At 42.6% G+C, this 27,862-nt stretch overlaps 1 protein-coding gene across 1 annotated transcript; it reads left to right on the top strand.

Annotated features, from left to right (window-relative positions):
• The first annotated feature begins 959 nt into the window (after positions 1 to 959).
• Positions 960 to 27,492, top strand: ptch2 (patched 2). The gene is made up of 22 exons (XM_043221337.1): positions 960 to 1,605; positions 3,070 to 3,262; positions 10,943 to 11,132; positions 11,230 to 11,299; positions 11,466 to 11,557; positions 13,618 to 13,813; positions 13,912 to 14,033; positions 14,698 to 14,845; positions 15,697 to 15,828; positions 15,939 to 16,094; positions 16,176 to 16,268; positions 16,361 to 16,486; positions 17,177 to 17,295; positions 17,393 to 18,132; positions 19,000 to 19,142; positions 19,230 to 19,410; positions 19,497 to 19,777; positions 20,864 to 21,001; positions 21,097 to 21,239; positions 24,605 to 24,995; positions 25,092 to 25,596; positions 25,728 to 27,492. Exons 1-22 carry the CDS (start codon positions 1,453 to 1,455, stop codon positions 25,760 to 25,762), a joined length of 4,347 nt encoding a protein of 1,448 aa, XP_043077272.1. The 5' UTR covers positions 960 to 1,452; the 3' UTR covers positions 25,763 to 27,492.
• The last annotated feature ends 370 nt before the right edge of the window (positions 27,493 to 27,862 follow it).

Below are 27,862 nucleotides of genomic sequence, written 5' to 3'. Positions count from 1 at the left end.
TGTTTGAATTCTCTGTATATAATGTACATTTTGAGCTTTTGTATGTTTACTTTTATGTAAATTTTTTTAATAGAACTGAAATGCAATGAATTGCGTCGGTGTGTTTAGGTCAACAACATCTATGAATTGCTGTACAATGACTGAATTAAATTAATAGCATCTGACCCATTTATAACCGGAACAATCATCACGGACAATCTTGACAAGTATATCACTAGGAGTAGCCTTGAAATGGACTTGACCCTGCCATTATGGGATATCTAAAACCCATTGCCCTAAACCTGGGGTTATCTACTAATTTTAGATGTATCAAGGAGTAACAAGTTTAATTTTTGAGGTAGCACTTTATTTTGCGTTGTCCTTATGTTACGTTACATGCACTATTATACTATTATAATACAATAACTTATGCATAATTACATGCAAACCCTAAACATAACCATATAGTAAGCAATGTAGTTAATTCATACAAATCGGTATTTAAATGTGTAATTACGTTGTAACAAGGACATCTTAAAATAAAGTCATAAACCATAAGATGTGTTAAGTAAAATAAAAGCGGTTCCCATGCAAATCACATGCTATGTTTTTGATAAGCCCAACAAAGCATAACTATTTATACACAAAGCTTTTTAATCCATTTTGTTGGTTTGAAATCATGAAATCAGCACACTTTTTTATCACTGTGTATTTATTGTTGCTGTTTTTAAAAAAAAAAGTATGCTTTTTTTGTCATTTGTAATTATTTTATTGTTTTTATTAAGTTTTTATGAGGCCAGAGCAGATTAATTTGTGAAGTCTCCCTCCGCATCCGACTGTCAGCATAAAAGAAATGTGTGGCTGTAGTATCAATAGATGGCCTGTGTGATAGCGTGTTAAAATACGAGCCGAGGCTATTGGGAATGTGCAGAGCGGAGCAGCAGTGCAGTGAAAGAGCTCCTCTAGCACTTCCCCCTCCCGGCGCTGATGTGAGGGGCTGCCTGCCTGGGTGGTCTCCCTCTCTCTCCACTTTGGTGAGCTGTTGCTTAGCAGCTAATAATAGGAGATGTTTGCAAAGTAATTTGCCTCTTCCTCGGCCAATGAGAACTAGAGCACTTTTCCATCAAACCACCCTTTTCAGGGTTTGCAAAGGGGCTACCTCTCCAAATGTTACTGCAACAGGATCAGAGGTAGACTGGCGGAATCCGCTCGCCACTTTCTTCTGCTTTAAAACGAGTTACGCGCTATAGCTGGACGAATGAAGACCGAGGGATCTATACGGATTCGAGCACATAATGTTGGGATGGAGTTGGAAGACTTTGGCTCAAGGAAAGACTAGAGAATATTTCTTAAAGTTGAACCCGGTGGATGCGCGTGTCGCGAATCTTGGATTATTACTATTATCGCCTCTGCCTAACGCGCCGCGTTTGCGTTTAACTTTCTTCAGCGCTTCTTCTGCCTCCCGTTTGGACTATGGCCTCGGATCCCAGAGACCCGGGACCGGCCGGTGGTGTTTTTGGAGATTTACCCCCAAGTTACACGCGCTCTCCGCCGCCTGTGAACTCAGATCTTCTCCGGAGACCCAGTTACTGCCACGCCGCTTTTGCGTTAAAACAGATTTCTAAGGTGACAAACGCTTTTCCGCTGGAATACACACACACACACACACACACACACACACACACACACACACACTAGGCTACGTTGTTGTTCTCCGCGTTCGTGGTAACTTATTTCAGGGAGCCAGGGAACTGTTAAGGGCTTTCTTTAGCCTAGTTTTAGAAGTGTTGGAGGGAATTTGCTATTTTAAAGTTAGTGCGAAGGAGCCGTTCAACGGGCTACACGTACATCTCAAAACCTAGTCGTTGGAAATTTGGAAATGGAGAGTTAACTTCGCTAAATATAAAAGTAGAAGCGCGGACAGCGACTTCTATGAATGAAAGCTCGGTCTTCATTCATCTGGCTCTTCTGTCCGCGCGTTTTGAGTCTTTTTCACGTTTAATTCGGCCCTAATGCCGCCTCGGTGTTCAATCTGGTCGGTCTAGATACAATATAGCGTGTTTGTTTGACAATGCGCGCGTCCTGCTGAGGAATTCACTGATTAAGTTTGATCTGACAAAGCATCAGTGAAGCGCATGAACGCTTGGCTATGTGTCAAAACTCCCATGAGTGAAACCAAAACATGTCCAGTTATACTGCAGCTAGGACTGCCAGTTACAGGGAACTTGTGAGGTAGTTGCTAAGCCGTGAATCTACATTTTTGATCAAATTGCTCATGAAAGTGTTTGCTTTTCTGTTTTAGCTTGTCAGAACCGCTTACAAACGCATTTTCTTGTAACACGCTGCTGTGTGATAACAGACTAACCAAGTATCTCGAAAGATATGTTGACAGCGTTTATTCGAGGGTACGTGATTCAATGTTTTAACGTTCTACAAGCTTATAAGGAGTTTTTGTCAAGCTACAAGATAGATTGTTAACTTTTATCATTTGAATTAACCATCTTCAGCAAATCCAGATAAGGTGAAAATCCTCAGGCCCGTGAGATGTTTGGAGCAAGTCCTTTAGTACAGATGAAACCAAAACTTTAAAACAACAAATCCTTTGAATCTCTGTTTAAACCCGAGTTTAATTAAATTTACAAAAATCTGCAACTATTTAAATGGATGTAGACAAACATATATCAAAATAAAAACAGTTTAACAGGCATTTTAAATTCTCTAAGTAATAACAAGTTAACTACATTAACTATGTTAACCCGCATGGAATTGGTTGGATTTTAGAGTTTAGAGGTGGATTAATAAGGAAACAGTTCTGAAATTGTCACAGTGATATTTGAACGAAATCTTTAAAATGGTTATCATATTATTTTCATCTGGTTTGCTGAGCTTTTGTTTTCAAACGCCTTTAACATTCTCAGCTTTGCAACAAGCAGACAGTGTCACGTTTAGAAATGAAAATAACCAGACCTGTAAATGTTGATTCATGTGTTGTCAGGACAGTTCACTATCCTGGCAGGGCACCGTGTGTTACAACTGATCTGAAATAGCATCACTGTACATGTGAATAAGTGTTCCTCTCTTGTGTCTCAGGGGAAAGCTGTGGGACAGAAAGCACCACTGTGGATTCGGGCGAGGTTCCAGGCTTTTCTCTTTTCTCTGGGCTGTCACATCCAGCGACACTGTGGAAAAGTCCTTTTCATTGGACTTCTTGTGTTCGGAGCCCTGTCTGTTGGTTTGCGGGTCGCTGCCATTGAAACGGACATTGAAAAACTATGGGTGGAAGGTGAGTCCGAGCTTTCATGTTTTGCTTACGTGCTGAGTGGGTTTATTTGTGGGGCTGATGTGAAGGAACGAGTAATTTGTGAGCTGTATGCTGTGACGTAACTTTGGATAGGTTCAGAATAGACATGGACCTTTTTATTGCGACTCAATAAAGAACTCTCTCCCAAGCAGTATGACTTTCTTTGCATAGCTTAACTAAGCTTAGCTACCTAAACTGATTGAAAATGTGATTGCGGTGCAGTTGTTGGGCGATATAGACCCAGACCTTGTGTGGGCTTCTGATATGAAGTCTCAGGATCTTTGAGCGGACATAGACCGTGGCCTCTGGAATTCCATATCTCCTGTCACGCACACGTAGCATTCTTTTTCCCAGCGCGTGCAAGCCTTCTCTTGTTCTCTCCCCATCAGCCTATATTGTTTGTGGTGGGTGCTGCGCTTGATGTTTTTCTTTTTCTCCCTTTCCCGTTTGACGTCCTTTCCATGCACCTCACTTATCTGTGCATTTTCAGGCAGCTTTATTTGGTTTTCACACTGCCAAATTCCTTCTAAGCCCCCTAGGCTTTCGCCACACTGCTGATCCCCTGCACAGATGGGCTGTGTGTGAATCGTTAGCCATCTTTGAGGTGCTGACCCTCCCCCTCGTGCTCGCTGTGTGGTCCTTCACTATTCTTGGATTCCATTCAACAATAAAGGCACCCCCCTTTACCAAAAAAAGTGAATACAGCTGAAGTTTACCCACCTGTTTCACACACACAACGTGCACACGTTCATGCGCAAGTATATTAGGCATCGGTATTTTGTGCTTTTCTAGTTTTGTACTTAAAAATTAAACACGCTATTCACGGTAGCTTAGCATTGGTTTGTTTCAGGAAAACAAAATGCAGAGACATCTTAGATGTAATTGCATATGCTTTTTTCACAATATCATAGTCAAAAAATACACTTTTTGACTTGCGTAAAAGCATTTTTTTTGGCTATGGTATTGAAACAAGTTTATAATTCTGAAATATTTAGTGCTTCAAAAGAGGTGATAGATGAACAAATGCTCACTGGTGGGAACGTTAGCTGGAGTTAAGCAAAGGGAGTTGTCAGATGTTGTCAGTGAAATTTGTGTTTTAATGTAAAGCAGGCATAAAGCATGGGGCTCCTGGAGTGAAACGCCAAAGTGCTGAAAAGGAACGCTGTGCCTTTAAGAGGCAGTGCCTGTGTTTCTAAAGTTTCTGCCTGCGTTGTTTCCCCCAATAGCCCATTGACAAAGCTGCTCTGGGCTGAATGGGGAGTAAGTGGTATGGTAACAAGGAGAGGTTAGTTCTCACACACAGGCACACACATTCACTTCTGCACACATACACATAAAAAGTCACAGGGACAAACAAAAGAGTTTTATAATGGGTCTTGTGATTTGGAATTGAATTTAAAAAGATCCCTGGTGCTGTTAGCAATTACTAAATAGTTGCATATATTTAGAGGGCTTTCCAAAACTTGTTATTACAAAATGAATGTGGCATAAACATTACTCAATTTCCGTGAATTTTAATGACAGGTCAGCTAGGCTACATTTTAAATGTTGCAACCTATTTGTCACAAAAATTCAAATCTGTTGTGTGCGGGGGAGCTGTAAAGAATAACAAAACAGTCAAGGCCTGTGGATCTCACACTTGCCCAGCTGTGCATTTTGAAGCATATGCCTCCTCATTACCCCTGAGGCGGTGACTATCCCTTCTTCACCTCTGCTCTAGCCCCCACCCAAATGTCACCCAGGCCACCAAGTGTCCATGTCCTCAAGGACCACCCGGGCCACCCGTAATTGCTTCCGCCATCCATGAAATGATGTGCGAAAATCAGCAACCTTGTGTTTAGATGCCTTATAAAAACGAACCAACAGTTTAGTAATCGGATTTAGGCACCCTGTCAGGAATACTGTGTGTTTTGTGATAAACAGTAGGATCCATCACAGATATTTATCTGACATGGCCTAAATTAATCAGCATGTTTATATCAGAATGTGTAAGTTGTATGTTATGTTTTCTAGAGATTCTAGAATGTGATGATTTGCTGTTTAAAAAGTATAGTTGAAGTATTAAGTGTTAGTTTATTCAAACATTTAAAATTGCCATTTTGACATTCCAAACCTGCATGACTTGTGTTCTGAATATTTTGTCCATACAATGAAAGTCAGTGGGGTCCAATTTTGTTTTAGACTAGACTCAAATTTCATTGACTAGACACAGTTGAAACATTTTTCAAAATATCTTATTTTGTGTTGCAATTAAGAATGTCACAGGTTTAAGACAGCACAAGGTCAAGTAGAGATGGCAAAATATTCATTTTTAGCTGAACTACGTCTTTAAGTCTTAAGGGTTAATTTTCAGGAAAGTGTGATTTTTAGCAGGAGAAAGAGGTGATAAAATGAAATGTAGGATGACGGGCTGGTGAGCGAAAAAACATTCTAACATCTACACCTTTAAATTGCTTTGGATTTCATGTTTGCTCCTTATGTGCAGTGTCGGATTGCAGAGGGGAATTTGTTTGGAGAATTAAGAGAGGGGGAGAAAAGATTGAGAAAGTGTTTTCAAAGGAGCTCAAGTTATTTCATCTGGTTTCTGACACCAAACCGAGCAGTACCACATCTTGTTTTAATTGCGTGGATTTTAATATTTGATTGAGCTTCTTTAGAGTGAAGGATGAGGAAAGATTTGTCAGTGACGAGTTGCCTATCTGTGTGGGGCAAAAAAGCAGACTTTGATATGTGATTATATGCTTGAGTAATGCTGGCCTCCCAAAAGGATTGTTGGCATTTAACGGTCATTGCAAAAATGTGTGCCGGGCTAAACAAACGGCAAACTTTTTCAAACAGACGGACATGTTTATGTACTCATATACAGTCGTAACTTAATTTTTCTCATCCGTTTTGACACGATTTTGGTGTGCCTGACAGACTTGTACACACAGACAAGCTGTACAAACATTACTCAAATGTGTGCGGGGATATCTGGGTAGCAGACCCGCTTGAGTTGTATGAAGCCACCAGGCAGCAGAAGAGTGGAATAAAGAACATATACACATTGCATGACTGACCATGTCCACATGCATGTAGACTGAGTGAACCTGTACAAGTCCAGGATTTACACAGACACATGTGGACCTTTCAGTGTTAGGAGCAGTTATCTAAACAAAAATGAAATGCAAGGTAAATGCAATAATTCATTAGAAAATACACAGTCTTCCAGTCCTGGTGCTGGATTCGAGAGAAAGCAAGCTCTATGAAGCATTATTGGAGGTGAATGGCAAGCCGCAGTACCCCAGCTACATAAATAAACTCTTAACTGCTGGGACTTAGACCTCACCAGTAGAAAGTACAAACAAGGCCAGAGTCAACCTGGGTCAGTTGAAAATGTTTATTTCAACCCCCCGTTTCCACCCCCCACCCCACACACGCTGGCCTTCCAGCCCCCATTACTCAAGAACGGCCATATGAACTGAAAGCATCCCTTCTCAAAGTTTAGCAACTTTCTAATCCAAATCAGAGCATTGCCAATTAAGGCCAGGGTTTTCATTCTCTATACCTAATCAGTTTGTTTGGCATTGAACTTGGCTTTTGGTTAAGAGCATGATGCAGTTCCAGAGGTTGTCGAGTGCAGCAACAGAACATGTTTTATATCTAGGTTGTAAATGCTTCTCATTGACAGTGGTGACAAACTGAGGTCTAACTCCATGGCAGAAGTGCTAGGGTACACCTTTCTGTTTATATTTTTAAGCTAATGTTACTAGAACAACGCCAGCGGAGGCAAGAGGAGACCAGACCCCCAAGAAGCTGCCCCTCTTGCTGCCCAATTCAGACAGTATTTCTTACATTCAGTCCAATGAGGGTCATTTTCTTTGATCCATGCTTTAAAAAAAAAAAACTGAAACCGGTCACTTTTTTTTAAAAAAAAAAGAGTCTCCTTTTTGTCCTTCTCAACAGTTTGTCCTTTTGGTCAGGGTAAAAAAAAACATTTTCTTGGTACGTGGTGGAAAAGAAATGGTTTCTGGGCTCAATAAATTCATTTCCAGTTTGAATGAAACCAGCAACGTGGAAAAATTTTGCCTTTCACCATGGGATGAATGTATGTTTCAACCACACATTAAGCTGCATTAGCAGCCAGTGGAGTGCCTAATGTGGGTATTTTTCACAGCAGCCAACACTAGGGCTGATTAGCATAATTAGTACAGGGAAGGCTATACATATGGAAATGGCCAGGACCTAAATGCCAGAACCGGTGGAAATTTATGTCAATGCTGACAGAAGTATCAGGTCTGAATAGGTGCTAGCTGAAGCATAGTTTTAGCCATCTTGATTTGTTTTTAATTTGATTTATTTTATTTTACCTGCCACCATGAGTGTTACAATGCATGATACATATGTTTAGTTTTTTCAACAAGGCTGTCAGTTACCTCAGAAAGATGTACAGGAGGACATGCATGTGTGTGCATGCATTTCAGACACAAAGATAAGCTAGCCCTTCCTCCCTCTCACATTGTTTTATCCGCTGGGAAAAAATCCAAATCCAATTGCTTTTGTAGTGAGTTTCTCTCTTTATTTTTTTTCCTGTTTGTTGGGAAACAACTGAAAGTGACTGAAAATGAGGGTGACAAAGACCTGCATTGAGTCTCTTGGTGGCCTTGAGTTAGCGCTCATAGAGGCAGAGGTGGAGCAGTCTCCATCTGCCACTGTATTCGTGGGAGATGGGGTGGTTCTCTCAGTCATGGTCAAGCCATTGAGACTACTTGTGATTGAGAGTTGCAGTGAAGCTGAAATGTTTAAAAAGATTTGCACTTGAGCCAAATCTATCCTTCTTGTCTACATAATGTGTCTGGAAAGAAGAGGAAGAAAAAATCAAACAAAGAACTTGGAATGGACATTATGGGGTCTTGACGGACCCAAGGCAAAAGAGCTGGACCAGCTTGTTTTGTTCTTGGTGGTTTCATATACTAATGTGTGTGGGAGAAAAAGGGAAACAGAAAAAGAGAGTGAAAGCTCATATGGGAGAGTGTGTGCGTGGGCACGCACTGGCACCCGACTGTGCATCTGAGCTCTTGGGTTTACTTGGGTGGTGAAAACAGGTAAAAATGTCTCTTTCAGCACTCTTCCTTGTGGGACTTCCTCCAGAACAGCGTGAGTCCTTTCAGAAGCCTCTTAATCCCTCTAATCTGGCCCACAACACTTTGAAGGTGGCCTGTCCTAATGGAGAAAGCACTGGGTTTCAGAATTTGTTGCTCATTGCTACTGCGCCACATGCAAATGCTAAATTCATAGACAGCGGTGGCGTTTTTTTTCCATAATCTTTAAATTAGGTTAATTTAGCATGATCCTTGTTGTAATTAGTTCTTATTACCTTTATTGTGCAATTTTTTCCCCCCTTCACATTCAAATTTTCCTTGCTTCCCTTCGTGCATCAAAATGGTAATCGTATATATTTTTCAGGTCAGGAAGTTATGGCCAGTGTGTTGTGAAGCATTGCAAAGGCCAAGCCAGGGTGGACATGAGCGAGATTGGAGCTGACAGGGTCCACTGGCGGGGTGACACTGGGGAGCAGGGGGCTTCTTCTTCATAGTTAATTACATGTCACTTTCCATACTGCCTACTGGGAGGGAACCCCCTCACACCAGCTCATTTTGCTGGTCTGCTCCTGGGTGGGACCTTGAGACAGGCTTGCTACCATTGTGTTCTAGCCAGTGAGAGCAGACTGTAGATTAGCTTCAGCTTTTACCATTTGATGTGCTTTACAGTTGCAGAACTATCTAATCTGTGAGACACTGAGGCTGGATCTCTTTCCTGCTATGTTGGGGAACATTGGTCAGACCCTCCTCGTGGATAATTGGCCCGTGATGGTGATGTCACCCCCAAGGCTGTGAAAAATGAAGCACAACAAAGGAAGGGGGGTCTCCACTTGGGAGAGAGTAAGATCTGTATGGCAGTATTGCTGGATCGATATCACAAAACACCTTTAGGCTGCCCTAGTTTTGAGTTTTTTTAAAAAACATAATCACAAACCCCTCTACCCTGTTCCAGTCTCAGCAACTCAAAGCAAAGATTAGTGCTTTGGAAATCCCCCTAGGCCTCTGTGTTTGACAGTTCTAGCTGTTTGAATCTAAAATGTACATCCCAGATCACTCTTGTGCATCACAGACCCCCAACCCCTTCTGTGGTGCGTTTCTGGCTGTGAAAGTATTTGCGTGCCTGTCTCTTTAAGTGTACGGCAGCAGCGAGCTGAGAGAACAGAGCAAAGCTCCCATCTGGAGGGTGGCTGAGTGGAGCGGTGACTGAGCGGCGGGGCCCACTCGGGCCTCTAGCTGGGTGGTCCAGATGGGAGGAACCAGACACAAATAGCTATAATTTACTTCAGGAGCCCCTGTAATTACAGGCCCAAGGATTGGAGCTCAATTCCTGCAGATGCCTGAATGCATTAAATATGAACATGCTGTCTGTAGATCGACACAAATACGTGTTTGCATTTGCAAATGGAAACGGCCTTCAGATTCAGCCCGCCACATTTTTTGAAGTAATGTGTTTACGTAACCTGCATGTCAGATAGCTGTGTGAATGGAAGCAGGAGGTTGAATGTTTGCATGCATCAAGTTGTAAGCTTCAGGGCAAGTCACATGGCATTTATATTTGCGGTGCATTTTTTGTGTGTTTCTGCTCAGCTTTTTCTTTCATTAAACAAAACCTTTCATGTGTGTTAAAGGATTCTTCTTAAAGGATCTCTAAGCCACTTACAAAGCTGTGGGCTACCCCTGACAGAAACAGTACCCCTCTCTCTTTCTGTATTTCTCTCTTTCTGTTTCTCTGTGTCTCTTTCTCTTCCACTCCCTCTCTCAATTAACTGAGGCAGGCAGCGAGATGTGCCGGGGAGAAAAAGTGGCTCGGTGGGCTCAGCCAGCCACTACAGGCTTGTCATCATGTATTGGGATGTGGAGGGGCAGACGGGCAGGCTCTGATCTGGGCCGGTGCGTTTCATGTGCATTTGGCATGGCCGCAGATACCCCGCGTTCTCTTTTCACCACTGCCTCCGTTAATTAGGGGGCTGGACTACGGAGTTTCCTCTGTGCTCTTTGATGCTTTTCATCCCGACTCAACATACCACATGAACAGCATTTCTGCCTCTGCTCTTCTGCTTTGCTATCTTCTTCAATTTACTGCTCACATCTTTGGTCAGACATAGTGACCTGTAGATCGAGACCCAACGTCTAGAGTGACCTTACTTTCAGGAACCAGAGTCTGTCATAAACTGGTGGTGTCAAGATTAGGCTGGGAAAGTGCTTCTGTCAGTTTTAAGTCAAACACACTGGAGAATTTATGGAGGATTTTGTGCAAAAGCCTGTTTGTTAGCCTTGTGTGGAAGTGTGGGTCATGTCATGGTTATTTTTACTCTCCAGTGTGTTAAAGACACAAATGTGATCCACACATCTGTTTCTGGGCTTAGCTGGAATATACACAGGGGAATGAGAACTATAGTGCATTTAATTTGGGTTTAATTACAACATTAACCTCTCAGTGAGGACCGTGATTTTTGTTTTGTTGCAGTGTGACAATTAGCGCAAAAAACATATTGTTCCTCTGACTTCTTGTGTCTTTGACATATAAATAATCCTTTCTGAACATTTGAAAATAATAAATCACAATGTCTCTCTTTCTCAGCTGGCAGTCGGGTGAGCAAGGAGCTACGCTACACAAAAGAGAAGCAGGGAGAGGAGTCAGTGTTCACCTCACAGATGCTCATACAGACACCCAAACAGGAAGGAAACAATATTCTTACCCAGGAGGCTTTGCTGCTCCACCTGGAGGCTGCTTTGTCAGCCAGCAAAGTTCAAGTGTCTCTTTATGGAAAGTGAGTACAACCCCCAGAAGGATTACAGGGAATTTCAAACACTTATAAACACGAGGGCCTGCCTTCTAATATGTGGTTGTACAATTTCTACCCACAGATCTTGGGATCTTAATAAAATTTGCTTCAAATCCGGAGTCCCAATTATAGAAAATGTCATGATTGAGAGGGTAAGCATGTTTTTATTATGCAATTTTTGGCCTGCTTCATAATAATTTTCTTATTACCATTTACTTAGTGCTTTACACAACTAGTATAGTGTTTATTCAACTTAGCTATTTTTGTTCTGTGCCATGAAGTCTGTCTTACTGAAGATTATACTCTATTTCTTTGCAGATGATTGACAAGCTTTTCCCCTGTATGATCGTGACTCCTTTGGACTGCTTTTGGGAAGGCTCTAAGCTGCAGGGAGGCTCTGCCTATTTACCGTAAGCATTCTGCTTATTCTTATGTAATATATAACTACCAATCTCTGATGAAGCCACATATAGCTTCACTGGACTATTTTAAATCTATCTAAACTAAAAAGACCAGAATTAAACAAAGTACTATGCCTGAACTACAGCTCTGAAACTTTTGACCCCCCTCCTTGTTATAACACACGCTCCTATAACAATTGGCCTTTACCTTCAACCAAAACGGTGCTGGCTGCGACAAACTCTGACATCAAGCCCCTAGCAAAAGCTCTATTTAGTCTGTTGATAAGCTGAAGCCTGGTTCCGTCGTCAGTGTGGCTTGAGCTGTCAACAGTGTGTTGAGGGGGCTTTACAGGACAATCTCTAATCCTGCACCCCTGTCCCACCACCCAATCCCCCAGCCAGAAGAAGCCCTTACGGAAAGGGGACAGAGAGAGAGAGGGAGGGAGAGAGATGACTGCTACTGGGTGGGTAGGAGGGAAGGGTGGGGGGGGCAGGGGAGCCTTTGGGTCAGACAATGGTAAGCATTCTTTCAGTTTACGAGTGAGTGTCCATCAGTGAGGGGGCCCTAGAGGGGGCCCGGCTTTGTCAGCACTGGGTAACACTGTGCATTCTCATGGTAATCGCCCAGGCTTGGAGCTGTAAGTTGTCCAACAAATAAAATGGGCATTATTCAAGTCGTGGGCCCAGAGAGAGAAAGAGGGAGGAAAAAGTAGGGAAAATTAACTGTGGATGTTGAACAATGTAGTTTACACTATCATCCCTAATATTTTGTTGGGGGAAAATTGACAGCCATGTTGTATTCTTTACCATGTAAGACTGACTCAGTCAATTCTCATTGGCTTTTTTTCTCTTTCATCAGCCTAGTTTGATCATCATCAGTTTGACTAATTCCCAAGTTTTCTGAGAAGCATGAGTTGCATTTAAAATTTCTGTTACTTATTCTCTGTTTGGACATGTATGATGAGGGCCTGCGTTAGCCACTGAGGCTAATGTCCTCTCAGGCTTCCGCTTCAGTTCAGCTGTTTTTTTTTTCATCTAAAGGGAAGAGAGCGAAAGAGAGACAGAGAGAGAAAGGGAGGGAGAGAGTGAGTGAGGGAGAAAAAAACTTGAGGGAACAAAGAGCAGCAATCTATGGAAAAACAAAAGGGCCCAGGCCGGTTCACTCAAGCAAAAAATAGGAGATAAAGGAGACTCTCTTTGCAAGCAGGAGCAAAGGCGCTTGGTATGTGGGAATGGGAGAGGACCAGCTTTATTTGAAGCTGCTCTTCATGAGTTATTAGAGTGAGATTGGGCCTGGAGTTAGGACACTATTCACTTTTATTCTTCTTTACCCACAAATACTCATCACGGTGAAAGGCCCCTCTTTCACTCAGGGGGTATGGGTTCTTTGGCATTACAACTTGGGGAATTTTTTTAGCTACATAGGTGTTGATTTGGAATGTTTTTCCCTTGTGATATATAATCATTTTCAGTGCCATAATAATGAAATAATGTTACAATTTAGAGGTTGTTTGTGTTCTCAGAATCACCCTTCCATTGTAAATCAGAATGTTAAAAATAATCCAACTGAAACTACACTACACCTAGAGAATTAATCTTGGGCTTTAATAACCAACAGTCCACTTTCTCAATGATCATTGAGTGAGAGAAGATAGATTAAAACCTGCAGGCTAAGGCATTGAGAACACTGGGCTCAAAGCAACATTCAAGACAGTCGGCACAGCCCTTCCCAGCATTACCCCTGCCCGCCTTCATCCTTATCAAGATGTTTTAGAGGCAGAGGTAATCGTTATGACTCGATGCACAAAGTTAAGAGACAGCAGCCTGTAGACCGCCAGCACATTATGCCCCTCCGTGTAACAGGATAATAAACGCTACTTTATGCGGCATCTGTAGTCCGCCACCACCAGGGAGGGACTGGTGCCGGTAAGCTTGGAGAAGCAGCAGCAGGAAAGGGGTTTGTTTAAAAAAAGTGTGCCATTGTTTGAAAAAAGTCATACAACTGACACATTTGGTCTGCTAACTTAATTGAAATGTCTCAATTGTGTTTATTGTGTTTCTTCTTGTAGGGGAATGCCTGATATTCAGTGGATGAATCTAGACCCCCTCAAGCTAATGGAGGAGTTGAGCCAGTTTACATCTCTAGAGGGTTTTCGAGAGATGCTAGATAAGGCTCAGGTGGGCCATGCCTATATGAACCGCCCATGCTTGGATCCCAATGACACAGATTGCCCTCACAGTGCCCCTAATAATGACCCACGGCAGGTGGGTACAGTTTTGTAATGCAGATGGCTGTGTCTTATTAATATAAGTCTGTAGAATTGATAAGTTTGCATCAATTGTGTGGTCTGTGTTTTATTTAGGTCCCTGACATTGCTGCTGAACTTCAGGGTGGTTGCCATGGTTTCTCCAAGAAGTTCATGCACTGGCAGGAGGAGTTGATCCTGGGTGAAAGAGTAAAGGACTCCCAGAATGCCTTGCAGAGGTGAGAAAGAAGGGGAAAGAAAGAAGGAGAGGCAAGAGGAGGGGGTATGTGGGTGGGCCTCTCTTAGGAGGCCCTGACAAGAGAAAGTAAGAGAGAAAACCAGAAAGAGACAGAGATGGAGAGAGGGAGGAATCTTTCTGACTCCTAATAACCTCACACATCCAAGGAATTCCTTACATGAAGAGGGATCAGTTTCCACCTCTGACCCCAGTATAGGAAAGACCAATTAAACATGATGGACAGCCACATAACCTATGAGCAGATCTGAAATGCAGAGTGGAGGAAAATGAAAACACACTGAACAGAAAAAAAGAACATATGATACAAAGTAAACAAACTATAGGTAAACTTAAAGCAAGAGCTCAAGTATTTGACACCTGTAATTTAATCTCATATGTGTGTATTTTCATTGCAGAGTTTAATCTGCAATAAATGAAAGCCTCTGCAGAGAGCTGTATATTGGCCTTATCCGCAGTACTTGAACATTGTTCTAATCTCACTGGAAATGTTAGAGTGATTTATAGAAGCCCAAGAGGGACCATGCGCATCATTTTCATTATTTATTATAATGTGTCTCCCTATTAACATCTTCTTATTATCACTTTGCAACACAGTGTGTTTGAATGTTCTGGTCTCACTCAGCCTTCTGTATTTTCCTGTATAGTGCGGAGGCTCTTCAGACCATGTTCCTCCTTATGAGTCCCAAACAGCTCTATGAGCACTTTAAAGATGACTATGAGATCCATGACATCAACTGGAACGAGGACAAGGCCACTGCCATCTTGGAGTCCTGGCAGAGGAAATTTGTTGAGGTAATTTCCTGTTTTCAAACACACCCACACATCAGTTTGTGAGGTCTAAATGGTTTCAGCCCAGCTGGGGTGGAAAGGTAAAAAGAGCACAGGAGGTCACAAGTGGTGCAAGAGGGTTGTTTTCCTTAGACCAGAGGATGGCAATGTCTGCCTGAATTCCATCAATCCTCAGCTGCCTAGTAAACGGAGTCCTCCTAGGAGGCCACTGACAGACTCCCAGTTATAGGAACAAGCTGTTTTTGTGATAACTGACACCCAGCATGCTCACTAAAAGAGAGAAAGGGAATTACAGAGTGAGAAGAGCATCCAATAATGTCTGCTGCCTCAAAGAGAGAGCAAGAGTGAGGGAAGTGGAGTCAGGGGTGGTTGGGGGGATAGGGCACTGTAAAAACAAAGTGCAGAGGTATTCCTTTCCCCTTAAGGTTGTCGGCCATTCATGGTGCTGATGGAGTAGCCTGAGAGACCATGTGATCTCATCTGATCCATCTGACCTCTGCCCTCTGGCATCTGTGCTCATTATTTCTTGCTTGTCAAGCTTCATAGGGTCTCGTGCTATCTTGTTTGTGTGTTATTAGGATAAAATCTGAGGTTGATGAGGGTACGGCTCCCAGAAGAATGAATGTTTGTGTGGCTTGTCAGAAAAAATAATTCAAGATTTGTTCTGTTCCGCAATGAGTGCACAAGTTCATTCAAAACACACAATGTTAGGTTAAGCAACTTTGCTCATAACGAAATTTATTAAATTGCAGCCAGTCATAAGCCTTTTTATTTTGACCTATGGACATATGCTCTTTCCAATCCAAATACTACATTCTCTGGTTTGCTGTTTAAAACTGTGATTTTGTGTCTAGGTTGTCCATGGGAGCATTCCTCAGAACTCTTCCTCCAACGTTTATGCCTTCTCTACCACTACTCTTAATGACATAATGAAGTCCTTCTCGGACGTCAGTGTAATCAGGGTGGCAGGTGGTTATCTGCTCATGGTAAGACATCCATTACTGTGGCAACTCTAGTTAAGGCTAATGGAAATGTGATGAGCTTGTCTCCATATGTGTGGAGCTATTCCATTACATGTGTTTCTCTCTGTACACAGCTGGCATACGCATGCGTGACCATGCTGCGCTGGGACTGTGCTAAGTCTCAGGGTGCTGTAGGGCTAGCCGGAGTGCTTCTAGTTGCTCTCTCTGTGGCTGCAGGACTTGGTCTGTGCTCGCTGCTGGGGCTGTCCTTCAATGCTGCCACCACACAGGTAAATACACACCTAAATGTCTTAAATTCATACTCAGCCTCAGGGCTTGGCTGTAACTCAGAGTTGTGTGTTCCTCCACAGGTGCTGCCATTCCTGGCCCTGGGCATTGGAGTGGATGACATGTTTTTGCTAGCTCATTCCTTCACTGAGACCAGATCCAACATCCCGTTCAAGGCACGTATCTCATAAATATGCTTCTGGGGGATGAAAATGTTGCTTCTGTTTTTTAAAGATCACAGCTCATTATTTGCCATATTTCTCCATAGGAGAGGACAGGCGACTGCCTAAGAAGAACTGGCACCAGTGTGGCTCTCACCTCCATCAATAACATGATTGCTTTTTTCATGGCTGCCCTAGTGCCTATTCCTGCACTCCGGGCCTTCTCACTTCAGGTAGGAGTTTGTATTTTGTGTGTCAGTACATGTCATCAACCACTGCACCCTGTGATGCCCATTGAGAAAGACTGGCAGGGGCGTTGACTATCTGAAAAGGGCAGTGAAAGTTGGCTTTAAAAAACGAGCTGTCAAAGTTAATTCAAAGTGAGGATGGCCTTTGTTGTTGCTCTTTCTTGCATTCTCTCTTTATTTTATGGCCAAACCCCCTCATTCAACTAAAGTCACGGCCTGGTTTTCAGGTGGGGAGTGGATACCAAGAGAGAGAGAGGTAATGAGATGAGTGAATATATCAGTATATCACCCAGCCATCAGACTGTGCTTCTCTGATCTCCCCAGGCTAACCCTGGGTGGTCTGCACTGTAATGATACAGAATATAATGTCTGTCTGAGGCTGGCGGAGTTAAGGGGTTCTGCTCAGACTCGCTGTGACCTTGGGAGTCCCCTTTCCTTGGATTGTTGACTATTTGTGGAGTGATGGGGAAGGGGGTTGCTGGTTGATTTAGGGTGCATATTTTACTTTCTGGGATTCAATCCGAGGCACTAAAACAGCGAGGGATCCTGAATGCAGAGTGTTTTTTCTCAAGTTCAGACAGCAGCTGTGGAGTCGGGTGGCAGCGTAGAACTCATGAACGAAAAGACTTGGACTTTATCCTGAAGTCTCTCTTTCTCTCTTACTCTTTATTTCAGGCAGCTATTGTGGTTGTCTTTAACTTTGCCATGGTTCTGCTGATCTTCCCTGCCATTCTGAGCTTGGACCTGCACCGGAGGGAAGACAAAAGACTGGACATCCTGTGCTGTTTCTACAGGTAACTAAGATGCGCTGCCCTTACTTAATATCAGCCATTTTTATTATGACATAGCCTTTGGTACTTAAAATGCTGATTTATGTTTCTTTTCTTCCAGCCCCTGTTCATCCCGGGTGATCCAGATCCAGCCTCAGGAGTTCTCAGATGCTAACGACAACCTCCAGCATGCTCCGGCCACCCCCACCTACACTGGCTCCACTATAACCACCAGCACCCACATCACCACTACGGTGCAGGCATTCACCCAGTGTGATGCAGCTGGTCAGCATATTGTCACCATTCTGCCACCCACTTCCCAGATCTCCACAAGTCCTCCATCCATGGTCTTGTCCACACCCACTCCGACAGCTGACCCTTATGGCTCCCAGCTGTTCACCACCTCCAGCTCCACCCGAGACCTTCTAGCCCAGGTGGAGGAGCCTAAAGAGGGCCGCGAGTGTGTGCCTTTGCCGTTCTGCCGCTGGAATCTGTCAAACTTTGCACGGGAAAAGTATGCCCCTCTGTTGTTAAAGCCAGAAACTAAGACTGTAGTGGTTGTCGTTTTTGTGGCTCTTCTTAGCCTCAGCCTCTATGGTACCACAATGGTCCATGATGGACTCTACTTGACTGATATTGTCCCCAGAGACACAAAGGAGTATGACTTCATCACTGCCCAGTTTAAATACTTCTCTTTCTATAACATGTACCTGGTTACCATGGACGGTTTTGACTATGCCCGCTCTCAGAGACAGCTTCTTCAGCTTCACAATGCCTTCAACTCTGTAAAATATGTAGTTAAGGATAGCGATCACAAACTTCCCAGAATGTGGCTGCACTACTTCCAGGACTGGCTCAAAGGTAAGTTATTTTTTTATCAGTTCTTGCTAAGGCTACCATTTTTACTATTATGACTATTTTCACTATGTCTGCAAAAATCAGCCCATAACTTGTCTTGTACCATATTGCTGTTTATTGATACGGATATATAAGTATCTACAAAATATCAGTAAATATGAAACTATGGTAAGAAAATGTCACAAACTATTTTAGCAGTGCACATTTATTGTGTAGAAAATGCTCTTATCTCTAAAGGTGAGACTGACAGTTCAGTGTAAGTTCACTTCTGTCATCTGCTTTTGTGTTTTACCCACCTGGGCATAGAGAAGATTACGAGAGGGTCAGGGGTTATCTCGGACTGTTTGTGACCTCTCTGCTCACATTAGTTTCTATTGAGAGCTTAACTATGAGGTGAATCCACAATAACTAAAAGCCAGCGAATTGAAAAGAAGCTATTTATTTTGAAAGGCTGTGGAAACTGGAGGTAGTTGAAAGACTCTCTTTCTCCCCTATGCTATTTCCTTTTCTTGTGAGGAGATCTCTGTAATTACAGAATGGTTGTGGAAACTGTTTTTCAGCTGTTGCCAGACTTTGTAATTTGGAGAGCACGAAAGGCTTTCTCTGGTTAGTTTATTCAGCCCACACACATTTATTCAGCACCAGGCAAAAAGATGGAGAATCCAGCAAGGGAAGGGGGACTTTTGGTTTATATGTCTGTTTGTGTGTGTGGATTGGCATTAAATCTGACCCACGTTTTTACCCCCCTTTCTTAAGGGAGGAGCGATTTTAACAATCCTCTGTCATAGCTTACTGGATTGTGAAAAGTAGAAAGGTTTGAACAGCTTTTTTCACAGAAGGTCTAATTGTACGCATCCATGCACTATGTAGGTCTGCAGGCTACATTTGATGCTGACTGGGAAGCTGGCAGAATCACCTATGACAGCTATCGCAATGGCACAGAGGATGGAGCGCTGGCTTACAAGCTCCTCATTCAAACTGGCTCTAAAAAAGAACCTTTTAACTACAGCCAGGTGTGTGGTCAACTACTGGAGCATTCAGTTAAATACAAATCCAAAACTTTGCATCTATCCCAAAATTTACATTTGTTTCTTTTAAAGCTCACTTCCCGTCGCCTGGTAGACGAGGATGGTCTCATTCCACCAGAGGTTTTTTACATCTACCTGACAGTATGGGTCAGTAATGATCCATTAGGATATGCTGCCTCCCAAGCCAACTTTTACCCCCATCCTCGGGAGTGGATCCATGATAAGTACGACACCACTGGGGAAAACCTTCGCAGTAAGTAAACCAAAGACAATGACATTAGAAAAGTTGTCATACTTATGGATGCATGTTTCAAAAGCAGTACCTCTTCTCTATTTCAGTCCCTGCGGCAGAACCTCTAGAGTTCGCTCAGTTTCCTTTTTACCTAAATGGCCTCAGACAAGCTTCAGACTTCATTGAAGCCATTGAGAGTGTGCGCACAGTTTGCGAGGAATTTATGCGTCAGGGAATTCAGAACTATCCCAATGGCTACCCCTTTTTGTTCTGGGAACAGTACATTGGTCTGCGTCACTGGTTCTTGCTGTCCATCAGCGTAGTCCTTGCCTGCACTTTCCTGGTGTGCGCCATCCTCCTGCTCAACCCCTGGACCGCAGGCGTCATTGTAAGTCTGCCTTCTTCTCACCCTAATCCATTTCTAACTCCTTTTTTTCTAGCTCCTTCCCCTGTTCTCTTATTTCTCTTGCTCCCCCTGATCCCCTCAACACAGCTCAATAACTTTGCCACCAGGGCAGTTTTCTGGGGAGGGCCTTTGCGGGTTGTCTAGAGGGTGCTGCTTGCATACACACATATATACACACAGTCACACACATACGGACTCTCCCCCTCATCTCTTTTGTCATTCAAATGGGTGTAGCAAAACTTTCTAAAGAAGAAATGCAAAGCTCTCCTGAAGGCTTTTACCTCCAACTGCCTTTGTCCAGAAATTTGGGGACAGGACAGATCTGCCCAGTCACGACCTTGGCCTGCTAAACCCATCCATCAGCGACTGGGTGTAGTGGGGGTAGTGGGTGGTTGAGTTAGTTCATGGACTAGGAGGTGCTGGCTGGTGGGGTCCATAGCTTACCATGAAAAAGCAAGGAACTAGAAGTGGCCATTGGCCTTAGTTGACATTTAGCTATAATATGGTGCATTTGTTTGTGTGTAAAAGCCTTTTATTAAAAAAAAAATAATAATAAAATATAATTTCTTTAAATGATAAAGTAAAGTTTACTGCACTTGCTTTTTTTAAACTTAAAACCAGCTCTGTCCTCTTCAGTTTCACAGCCTATATGTGGCCGCAGTAAAATGGGTTTTACCATCTCCAATTTAAGCATGACCAAATTGGAACCCCTGCCAACATCAAAGGTTTTCAAGGCAAAGACTTAACCAAGTGCTCTATTTAATTTATAGAAAAACTGATTCTCCTGAGTAGGAAAGCACTACACTGCACCAGGAAAGTGGGAGCAGAATGATCTTTATGCTCTTTTATCGTATTCTCACTCATTTCCCTTTCCCTGAAATTGACGAAACATGGGGAGGGGTCAGGATATAGTCATTATGTAATCTGATATTCAGGGTAGATGACCTGAAATGTAGAGGATATTGGTCCAGTGAGGCCTTTTTGCAGTGTGATTCTTATAGTGCTATTTCCATATACACAATTCATTGTGATGTAACTGGTAACATGCTTTTGTCTTCTGCATGACAGGTTTTTATTTTGGCCATGATGACAGTGGAACTTTTTGGCATCATGGGCCTAATTGGTATCAAACTGAGTGCCATTCCTGTCGTCATCCTTATAGCCTCCGTTGGTATTGGAGTGGAGTTTACTGTGCATATTGCACTGGTAAGGCCATCTTGCACAGTAATTCATCAGTATTTGTATTTCTGCCAATAAAATCAGATAGACCAGTTTCATTCTCTCTATTTTCCACATTGTAGGGTTTCCTGACTGCCATTGGGGACAGGAACACTCGTTCAGCCGTGGCTATGGAGCATATGTTCGCTCCTGTGATTGACGGCGCCATCTCTACTCTGCTGGGAGTGCTCATGCTTGCCGGCTCAGAGTTTGACTTCATCATGAGGTGAGTGATTGACACTTCTCCAGGCGGGTCTCTGAGGTCAGCCCATATGCTGACTTTCAAACTGGTGGTGGGCCTTAGGCAGGGAGACAGTTGTCCATGTAGCTGTAGGTTACAGGTGGTAATGTTTGCCTCCCCATCACCTGGTGTTGTCAGTCTGGATGTTAACTCCCCTTAGACCACCACAACACTCTTACAAACATCCTTGAACCGCTTGAATGCACAACAAATGGAGGAAACATCAAGGGACTGCAGCAGCTGCTTGTAAACATGTAAATATACAACCCACTGCGCAGTGACTCAACATGAACACACTTGCTCACAGTTTTTCCCACCCTGATTGCAGGGAGGATGTCAACTGTCCAATCATTTGGTTGTGAACTCCATCTATCTGCTGCATTTGAGCAGCTTTTCTGCTTGGTTTAATGCCTGCTTCACCAAAAAGAAAATATCAAAAAGCTTCTTTTTTTTTTCTTTTTTTTACTAGGCTCTGCTGAAAGCAAACCACAACCTTGAGATCCGCCTCAAACAGACCCATGCCGAAAAAATGGCTTAGAGATTCCAGTATAACATAGCTGCATGTTGAAAATGAAAAATATGCTTTTAACCTTTTTTCAAGCACCCACATTTGCACCAAAGAATAATTTGGAAATGAGGATGAGCAGTGTGGTTTGGGTCTCCAGGAAACTGCAGGGGGTTGTTATAGCAGATTGGGGATTGGAGCAAACCATTTGGTGCAAGCGGTGTGCCAGCATTGGGGCATTCATGGTGGGAGGTCCTGTTTAGAAGTAGAGAGAAAGAGAGAGAGGTCTGGCCCTCTAGCTGGGGAGTAGCATAAATACATTGCTGTAAACATCTCCTGGCTGTGGGACACTGAATAAACAGGAGAACAAGCTCAGCGGCCCCTCTTAGAACGAGCCACCCTTTCCAACCCCTGACTTGGAATGGAAAAGATTACAGTTTATATAAACAACAGAATTCCTAACACTAGGTCTACTCTGGAGGTCTAACCCAGGCGGGGCCCATGGATGGTTTAGTCTTTTTTTTCCCCCCTTTTTTCTTCTTTTTTTTTTTTTTTACTCCTTAAATAAATCACGCTCCACTTTCGGAATGTTGACTTAGTAAAATAAACATGCGCCCTTTTTCCAATCTTTTCATGTATACAGGACCGTCAGACAGAAAGAGCGCTTTTAACTAACAAAAGGTGGACATAAGTGCAGCCAGAGATGGTTGGCTCCTTTGTCTTTGTTTTTTTCCCATTCTTAAATAGCCTTCATGTTTTCACTGAACATTACAAACTGTGTTGAAAAGCATGATTGTGCCTTTCTTGAACACCTATCAAAGAGTCACTCAAACTATGTTATTCTTCTAAATGTTTCTAGCCATTGCTATAGAGAGATGATTGAAAATGAAAATGGTTCACACTTAAGCTGTCTGATTCATCTATGTTAATGAAATAGACATGAGATAAGTGGAAGGCAGGAGTGGAGGGAATGCTTGTCTCCGTCTGAGAAACCCATAGCATAGTCTCTGGTCTAAATGTGGCATATAATTCTCACCAGAGTCTCCAGTAGTGCTGCGTTTTATGCACAGACCCCGAAAGGCCACCTTGGAAATTTGGGTTTTAGAGGTCAATTTAAATATTACCTCTCCCTGACTGTGCATAATGACTGAAATAGGTAATTATAGTGTTTTAAAACCAGAGGTTCTGTGATACAGTACAGGTCTTGGTTCCTCAGGGAGCTGCGATAGAGACGAAACCAAAATAGATCCAAAATGGAGGCTCAGTGGTGCGATGACCGACAGACCTGTAATCTTTTTAACAGGGTTTTTTGATTCATTTGTTTGATGGTTCTCAGAGAGCCAAAGTAAACACATGGCCTCATTGGAGGAGACGGGTCAATGGACAGCAGTTTCCACTGTACGTTCTAAGCAGATATGCTAAAGATGAACCTTTTACCCTCTGTCTTTGTTTCTTAAACCCAAGGTTCTTGTAGATGTGACAGAAGCAAAAATGGTCAGAGGGTGGGAGGTTAAAAGAACATTCCAGACTTTTTTTTTCCAGATTCTGTTCCTTTTTCTTACCTCCAGAAGTCTGAACCACAGCTGAATTGTCTCTTTTTAGTGTAACCATTTAACTAGAGTGCTCTCTAATTTTCTCATGCACTGTCTTTCTTGTGGTGAATCAGAGCCCTCCCTCAATGCTCTGAGCTAAAGCACAGAGGCGCAGACACCCTCATAGCCCTGCAGCCTATTAGCGTGCACTGCATGTTAACACGCAAGTCAGTATACAGGGCAAAACTACTACAGCTCTTCTACGCCTTATATCTCTAGCCTTTACTGTTAGTGCTCACCCGTGAGCTAAAGCCTGGGAAACCTCATTCACCACTCTTTCCCTTGGCCCCTTCATTCAAACATACGTTTTCGGCGCTGCTTCCAGCCTTAAGCAACTCTGCACCACTTCACACTGCTCCACCAGACCCGCTAGCGCCTTTGCCAACCAGACCTCCATGTTCTTGGCAATGAGGGTGGAGGGCGGTGTTTCCTGCTAGTCTTCAGCACTGGATTGAGGTTCCTGCTTTAGTCACCTCCACTGAGAAAATAGCTGGTCTTAGTCTGGTTTTAATCAGACTGGTTTCAGAGATTTTTATCAGAAATTTTTTTTGTATATTCTATACTTGTTGACCTTAGAAAGTGTTGTTGATGTAGTTTTAAGGTTTTGTAAATACAAGTTTTTTTGCACCTTTCAGCAGATCTCCACACTACTGATTTGTTCTTGAGCCAGTATGGCTGTTGAGGGCCAGGAGGAGGGAGAGAGAATAGAAGGAAGAAAAAGATAGAAAGCAAAGGTCTGGCATGACCTGCTCTGCGTAAACATAAAGGTGCCATGCCCTCGCCAGGGTGAAACAGGATCTCAATAAGAGGGGGTATAAAGTTTCTGAAGAGAAAATTACATTAACAGAAGTGGCAGCTTTTAGGAGAGAGGGAGGGAAGAAAGCAGAGGGAAAAAAGAGCAATGGAGAGGGGTGAGTGTTTCTGACGCATAGAATCTGTTCACTAATGTAAACACATCTCCTCAGGAAGTGGCAGGGCAGTGGTGATAGATGAGGACTCCCAGAGGGAGCTAGTACTCACTACGAAGATGGAACCCAGGAATTTCTCTCCAGATTTGTTAGGTCAGCAGGAGAGAGGAAATGTAGGGAAAGAAATGATGGATAAGAGGGGAAGCAACATCCTACAGGAACTCTTGAATATTACCTTCCTCTCAGATGATGAGCCTATTGTCTCATATCTTGTTTGAACATGCTGTGGAAGTTTGGTGGCTGCTTTATCTTTAACATTTTGTTCATTTGTGCTCTTCCCTGCAGATACTTCTTTGCAGTTTTGGCCATACTGACACTACTGGGGATCCTTAATGGTTTGGTGCTACTTCCAGTACTGCTTTCACTCATAGGCCCCCCAGCTGAGGTTGTACCCGCTAATAATGGCAATCATTTGCAAAGTCCCTCTCCTGAGCCCATGCCTCCTCCTATGAACCACCATGGGTATTATGCTGGGCACATCCCCAAGGGACCACGTCACGCATTCTCTGAGACCTCTGACTCTGAATACTATTCTGAAACCACAACCACCTCTGGCATCGGCGAGGAGGAGTATAAGTACTGTGACAGGAGCACATACATCACGTCTCCAGCTCAAGGACCAACCTCTCATATCCTGCTTGAAGCCAGCAAGAACCCCAGTTTCCCTAAGCTCACGGTGAGTCGACCTGACAGGAAAAATATTAATTGAAATGTCTGCGATGTAGTGCTTGAACTCTTTTGTAATGTGTTTGTGCTTGTTCTTGCTTCCAAGGTGGTGAAACCTTTTAATGAAAGCTCTAAAGGACAGAACAGTGAGTCCAAGCAGAATGCAGTCAACTCGGTCAGTTCACAGATCACACGGTGGGACAACAAACAGGAGTACCAAGGGCAGAGAAGACAACATTTACCTAGCGACAGGACCCACTGTCCTCGGAGGACTACTCAGTGTGGCCAAGGGCCACAACCAGGCAGAGGGCAGCAGCAAAACAGGACTACAGCCCCAGCTCACAGCCCTGGGGCATTGCAGAGCCCTAACAATGCAATCACCATGGTTACAGCAACAGCCTCTGTTACAGTGGCATTGCACCCCAGTTTGCCGGGGTCGTACCAGGGTTACATGCATGAGGGGTTTGAGGATAACGAGTCAGACTCTTTTGACGACTCTAAGAGGACTTCTCAAATGTATGGGAAAGCTACACATTATAAGAGGAACTCTTTGGAACTTCAAGACCTGGAATCCACAGAGAAAAACCAGCATCAAGCTAACCAGGCGCTAGGTAAAGACTCTTAACTTTTCATAGCTTTCAAATCCCAATACTAGAGAGTTACGTAGTATAGATTGCTATGAGAATCCAGACAGCTGTCTGTACCGATCATAATGATGTTCTATCTTTTGCATGTGTTACAGGTGGTGCATGGATCCAAGCAGCCAAAGATTGCTAGACTGCTCCCAGCCCCCACATCCCTTTTGTCTGGAATCTCTGGCTGTTTTGGGAACTTCCCAACCCCAGCCCGGTGTCTTTTATCTCTTTGAACTGTACATAGACCTCACACAGACAAGAGGATTTATTTTAAAATTATTAAAAAGGTCTTTCTTAGACATTTATAAATATATATATTTTAATACTAAAAAGAGGGAAACTATTTTAAAATGTGTTGTATAACTTGTGTATTCTCTTGTGTAAAAGTAAGATGTATAAGAGGATTTGGAGGCCTTGTTCCCTCCATTGTATAGATTATAAAATGTGCTATATGTAAAATAAGTGAAATGATATTAGGTTATTGAAATGCAAGGTCAGTGTTCTCTTTTTTTTTCCTTTTTTTTTTTGCTGCTACACTTCAAATTTGAGATGACGTGTCTTGAAAATATGCAGTACCCCTTTCCCCAACATAAGCCAAGATTTAACTTTATATTAACAAGTTCTTAAACTGCAGCCAATAAGAAGCTTATCTGTATTGTTCAAAGATGTAGACTTTATCTTTGATTGCACTGTACAAAATCAAGACCTGTATAGATAGGTTTTTCTCAGTTAAAATTTCCTCAGTTTTTTTTTCCTTTAGCCTATTTATTTTACTTTTTACTGACAGCAACCATTGTGCCTTCTTAATTTTTATTTTCTTAAAAATTAATTTGTCAAACTGTAGTACATCACTATAATGTTATGGGGTCAACATTGTCACTGACATGGACTATCAGTGTAATATTATCATCTGTTTTATGACTTCTCATAGTTATACACACCCTTGTAAGTGTGTGATGGTCTAAGTCTAGTACGATTTGCAGTGAACAGCAAGAATATGGGTCTAGTGTTTCCTGTTACATTGTTACATTATATATTCATTTGCAGTCTACATTTATATACTTGAAGGGGTGGTTAAATGACACTTTTTTAATTATCTTTTATGGTTATTTTAGCCATACACGAGTAAGCTTCAGTTTGTCACTATTTATGTCCCAGCTAAAATTTGGGAGACATCAGGCAAACATGTTGTTTACCCAAATACCATTCAGAAAGGGAATTTTGCATGAGTGCAAAAGGAGATTTTTGTTTGCTTGTTTGTATTCTCCTTTATTGCCATCTCGCTGGCTGCTTTGTAAATAACAAAAGCCCTGCGCAATTGTTTACCTGGTAGTTGCCCTCTGGGCTTCTCCCACAAGGCCAGTGTAGGGACAGATAAACAGCTCTGGTGCTAGTCTTCCTAGTATTCTGTCTGCAATTCAATTCTCTTTCTTAGGTCCAATTTCTGCTGAAAGCTCACTCATTCAGTATTGGTCATGTCACTGCCAGATAAAATGCAGGGAAAAAAGTGTTAATGTAAGTGGCAGCTTCTCTCACTCTCCTTTTCTTTCTTTCTTTCTCTCTCTTTTTTTTAACAAACTGTTTTTTTAAACGAAAACAAACCAAGTAGCTACTGTATCTGGAAAACAAAGCAACACAAAATAAGCAATCTAAAGCACATGTACAGCTTAAGGACAGAAGTAGCTTGGGCAGACAGGAGTCAAGGGTAGGGGATGGGGGTCCTGCATAGGGGTTTTGTTTCAAATGTATGTCATGCCATATAAATTATTTATATTAAATTTTTATTTTTGTAGTTTGTACAGATGTTAGTCACTAGACTGAAGTTATATTTTTAAAGAGTAAATATATTATAAATATAAATATATAATTATATCTATTTGTCTCTGAGATTTTGTTTTGTTTTATTTTGGGGGTGGGGGGAGATTGGGTGGAGAGGGCTTTGAAATCTTCATTTTGCTGTTGGAAATAATGAAGGAAAGGGGTGGCTACGATTGTCCGCCTTGTGTAGACTCTTTGCCTTTCCTTCTTTGTGTAAAGATATGAAGAGTTTCTGCTTTTGTTGTTGTCTAAAACACTGTGACTTCAGAAAACCTTGAGGAAAAAAGAAAAGAAAAACCATTTGTGACCATCATTTCCTTCACCCTTTATAGGAATTCAACTAACAAAATAAAATTGAAAAAAAAAAAAATCTTCTCGACTCTTATCGTTTTTCTTTGATGGCTGCTTTTTGTTTGAAACATTA

Source organism: Puntigrus tetrazona, chromosome 2 (assembly GCF_018831695.1).
Source record: "Puntigrus tetrazona isolate hp1 chromosome 2, ASM1883169v1, whole genome shotgun sequence".
Taxonomy (NCBI): domain Eukaryota; kingdom Metazoa; phylum Chordata; class Actinopteri; order Cypriniformes; family Cyprinidae; genus Puntigrus; species Puntigrus tetrazona.
This window is presented reverse-complemented; position numbering and strand designations above follow the sequence as displayed.

Excerpts from the sequence above, each read along its gene's own strand:
- ptch2 (XM_043221337.1), top strand. The coding sequence starts at position 1,453 with ATGGCCTCGGATCCCAGAGACCCGGGACCGGCCGGTGGTGTTTTTGGA. Across the intron at positions 11,558-13,617 it reads GGAGGCTCTGCCTATTTACC|GGGAATGCCTGATATTCAGT; the intron begins GTAAGCATTCTG and ends TTCTTCTTGTAG. Across the intron at positions 21,240-24,604 it reads GAGTTTGACTTCATCATGAG|ATACTTCTTTGCAGTTTTGG; the intron begins GTGAGTGATTGA and ends TCTTCCCTGCAG.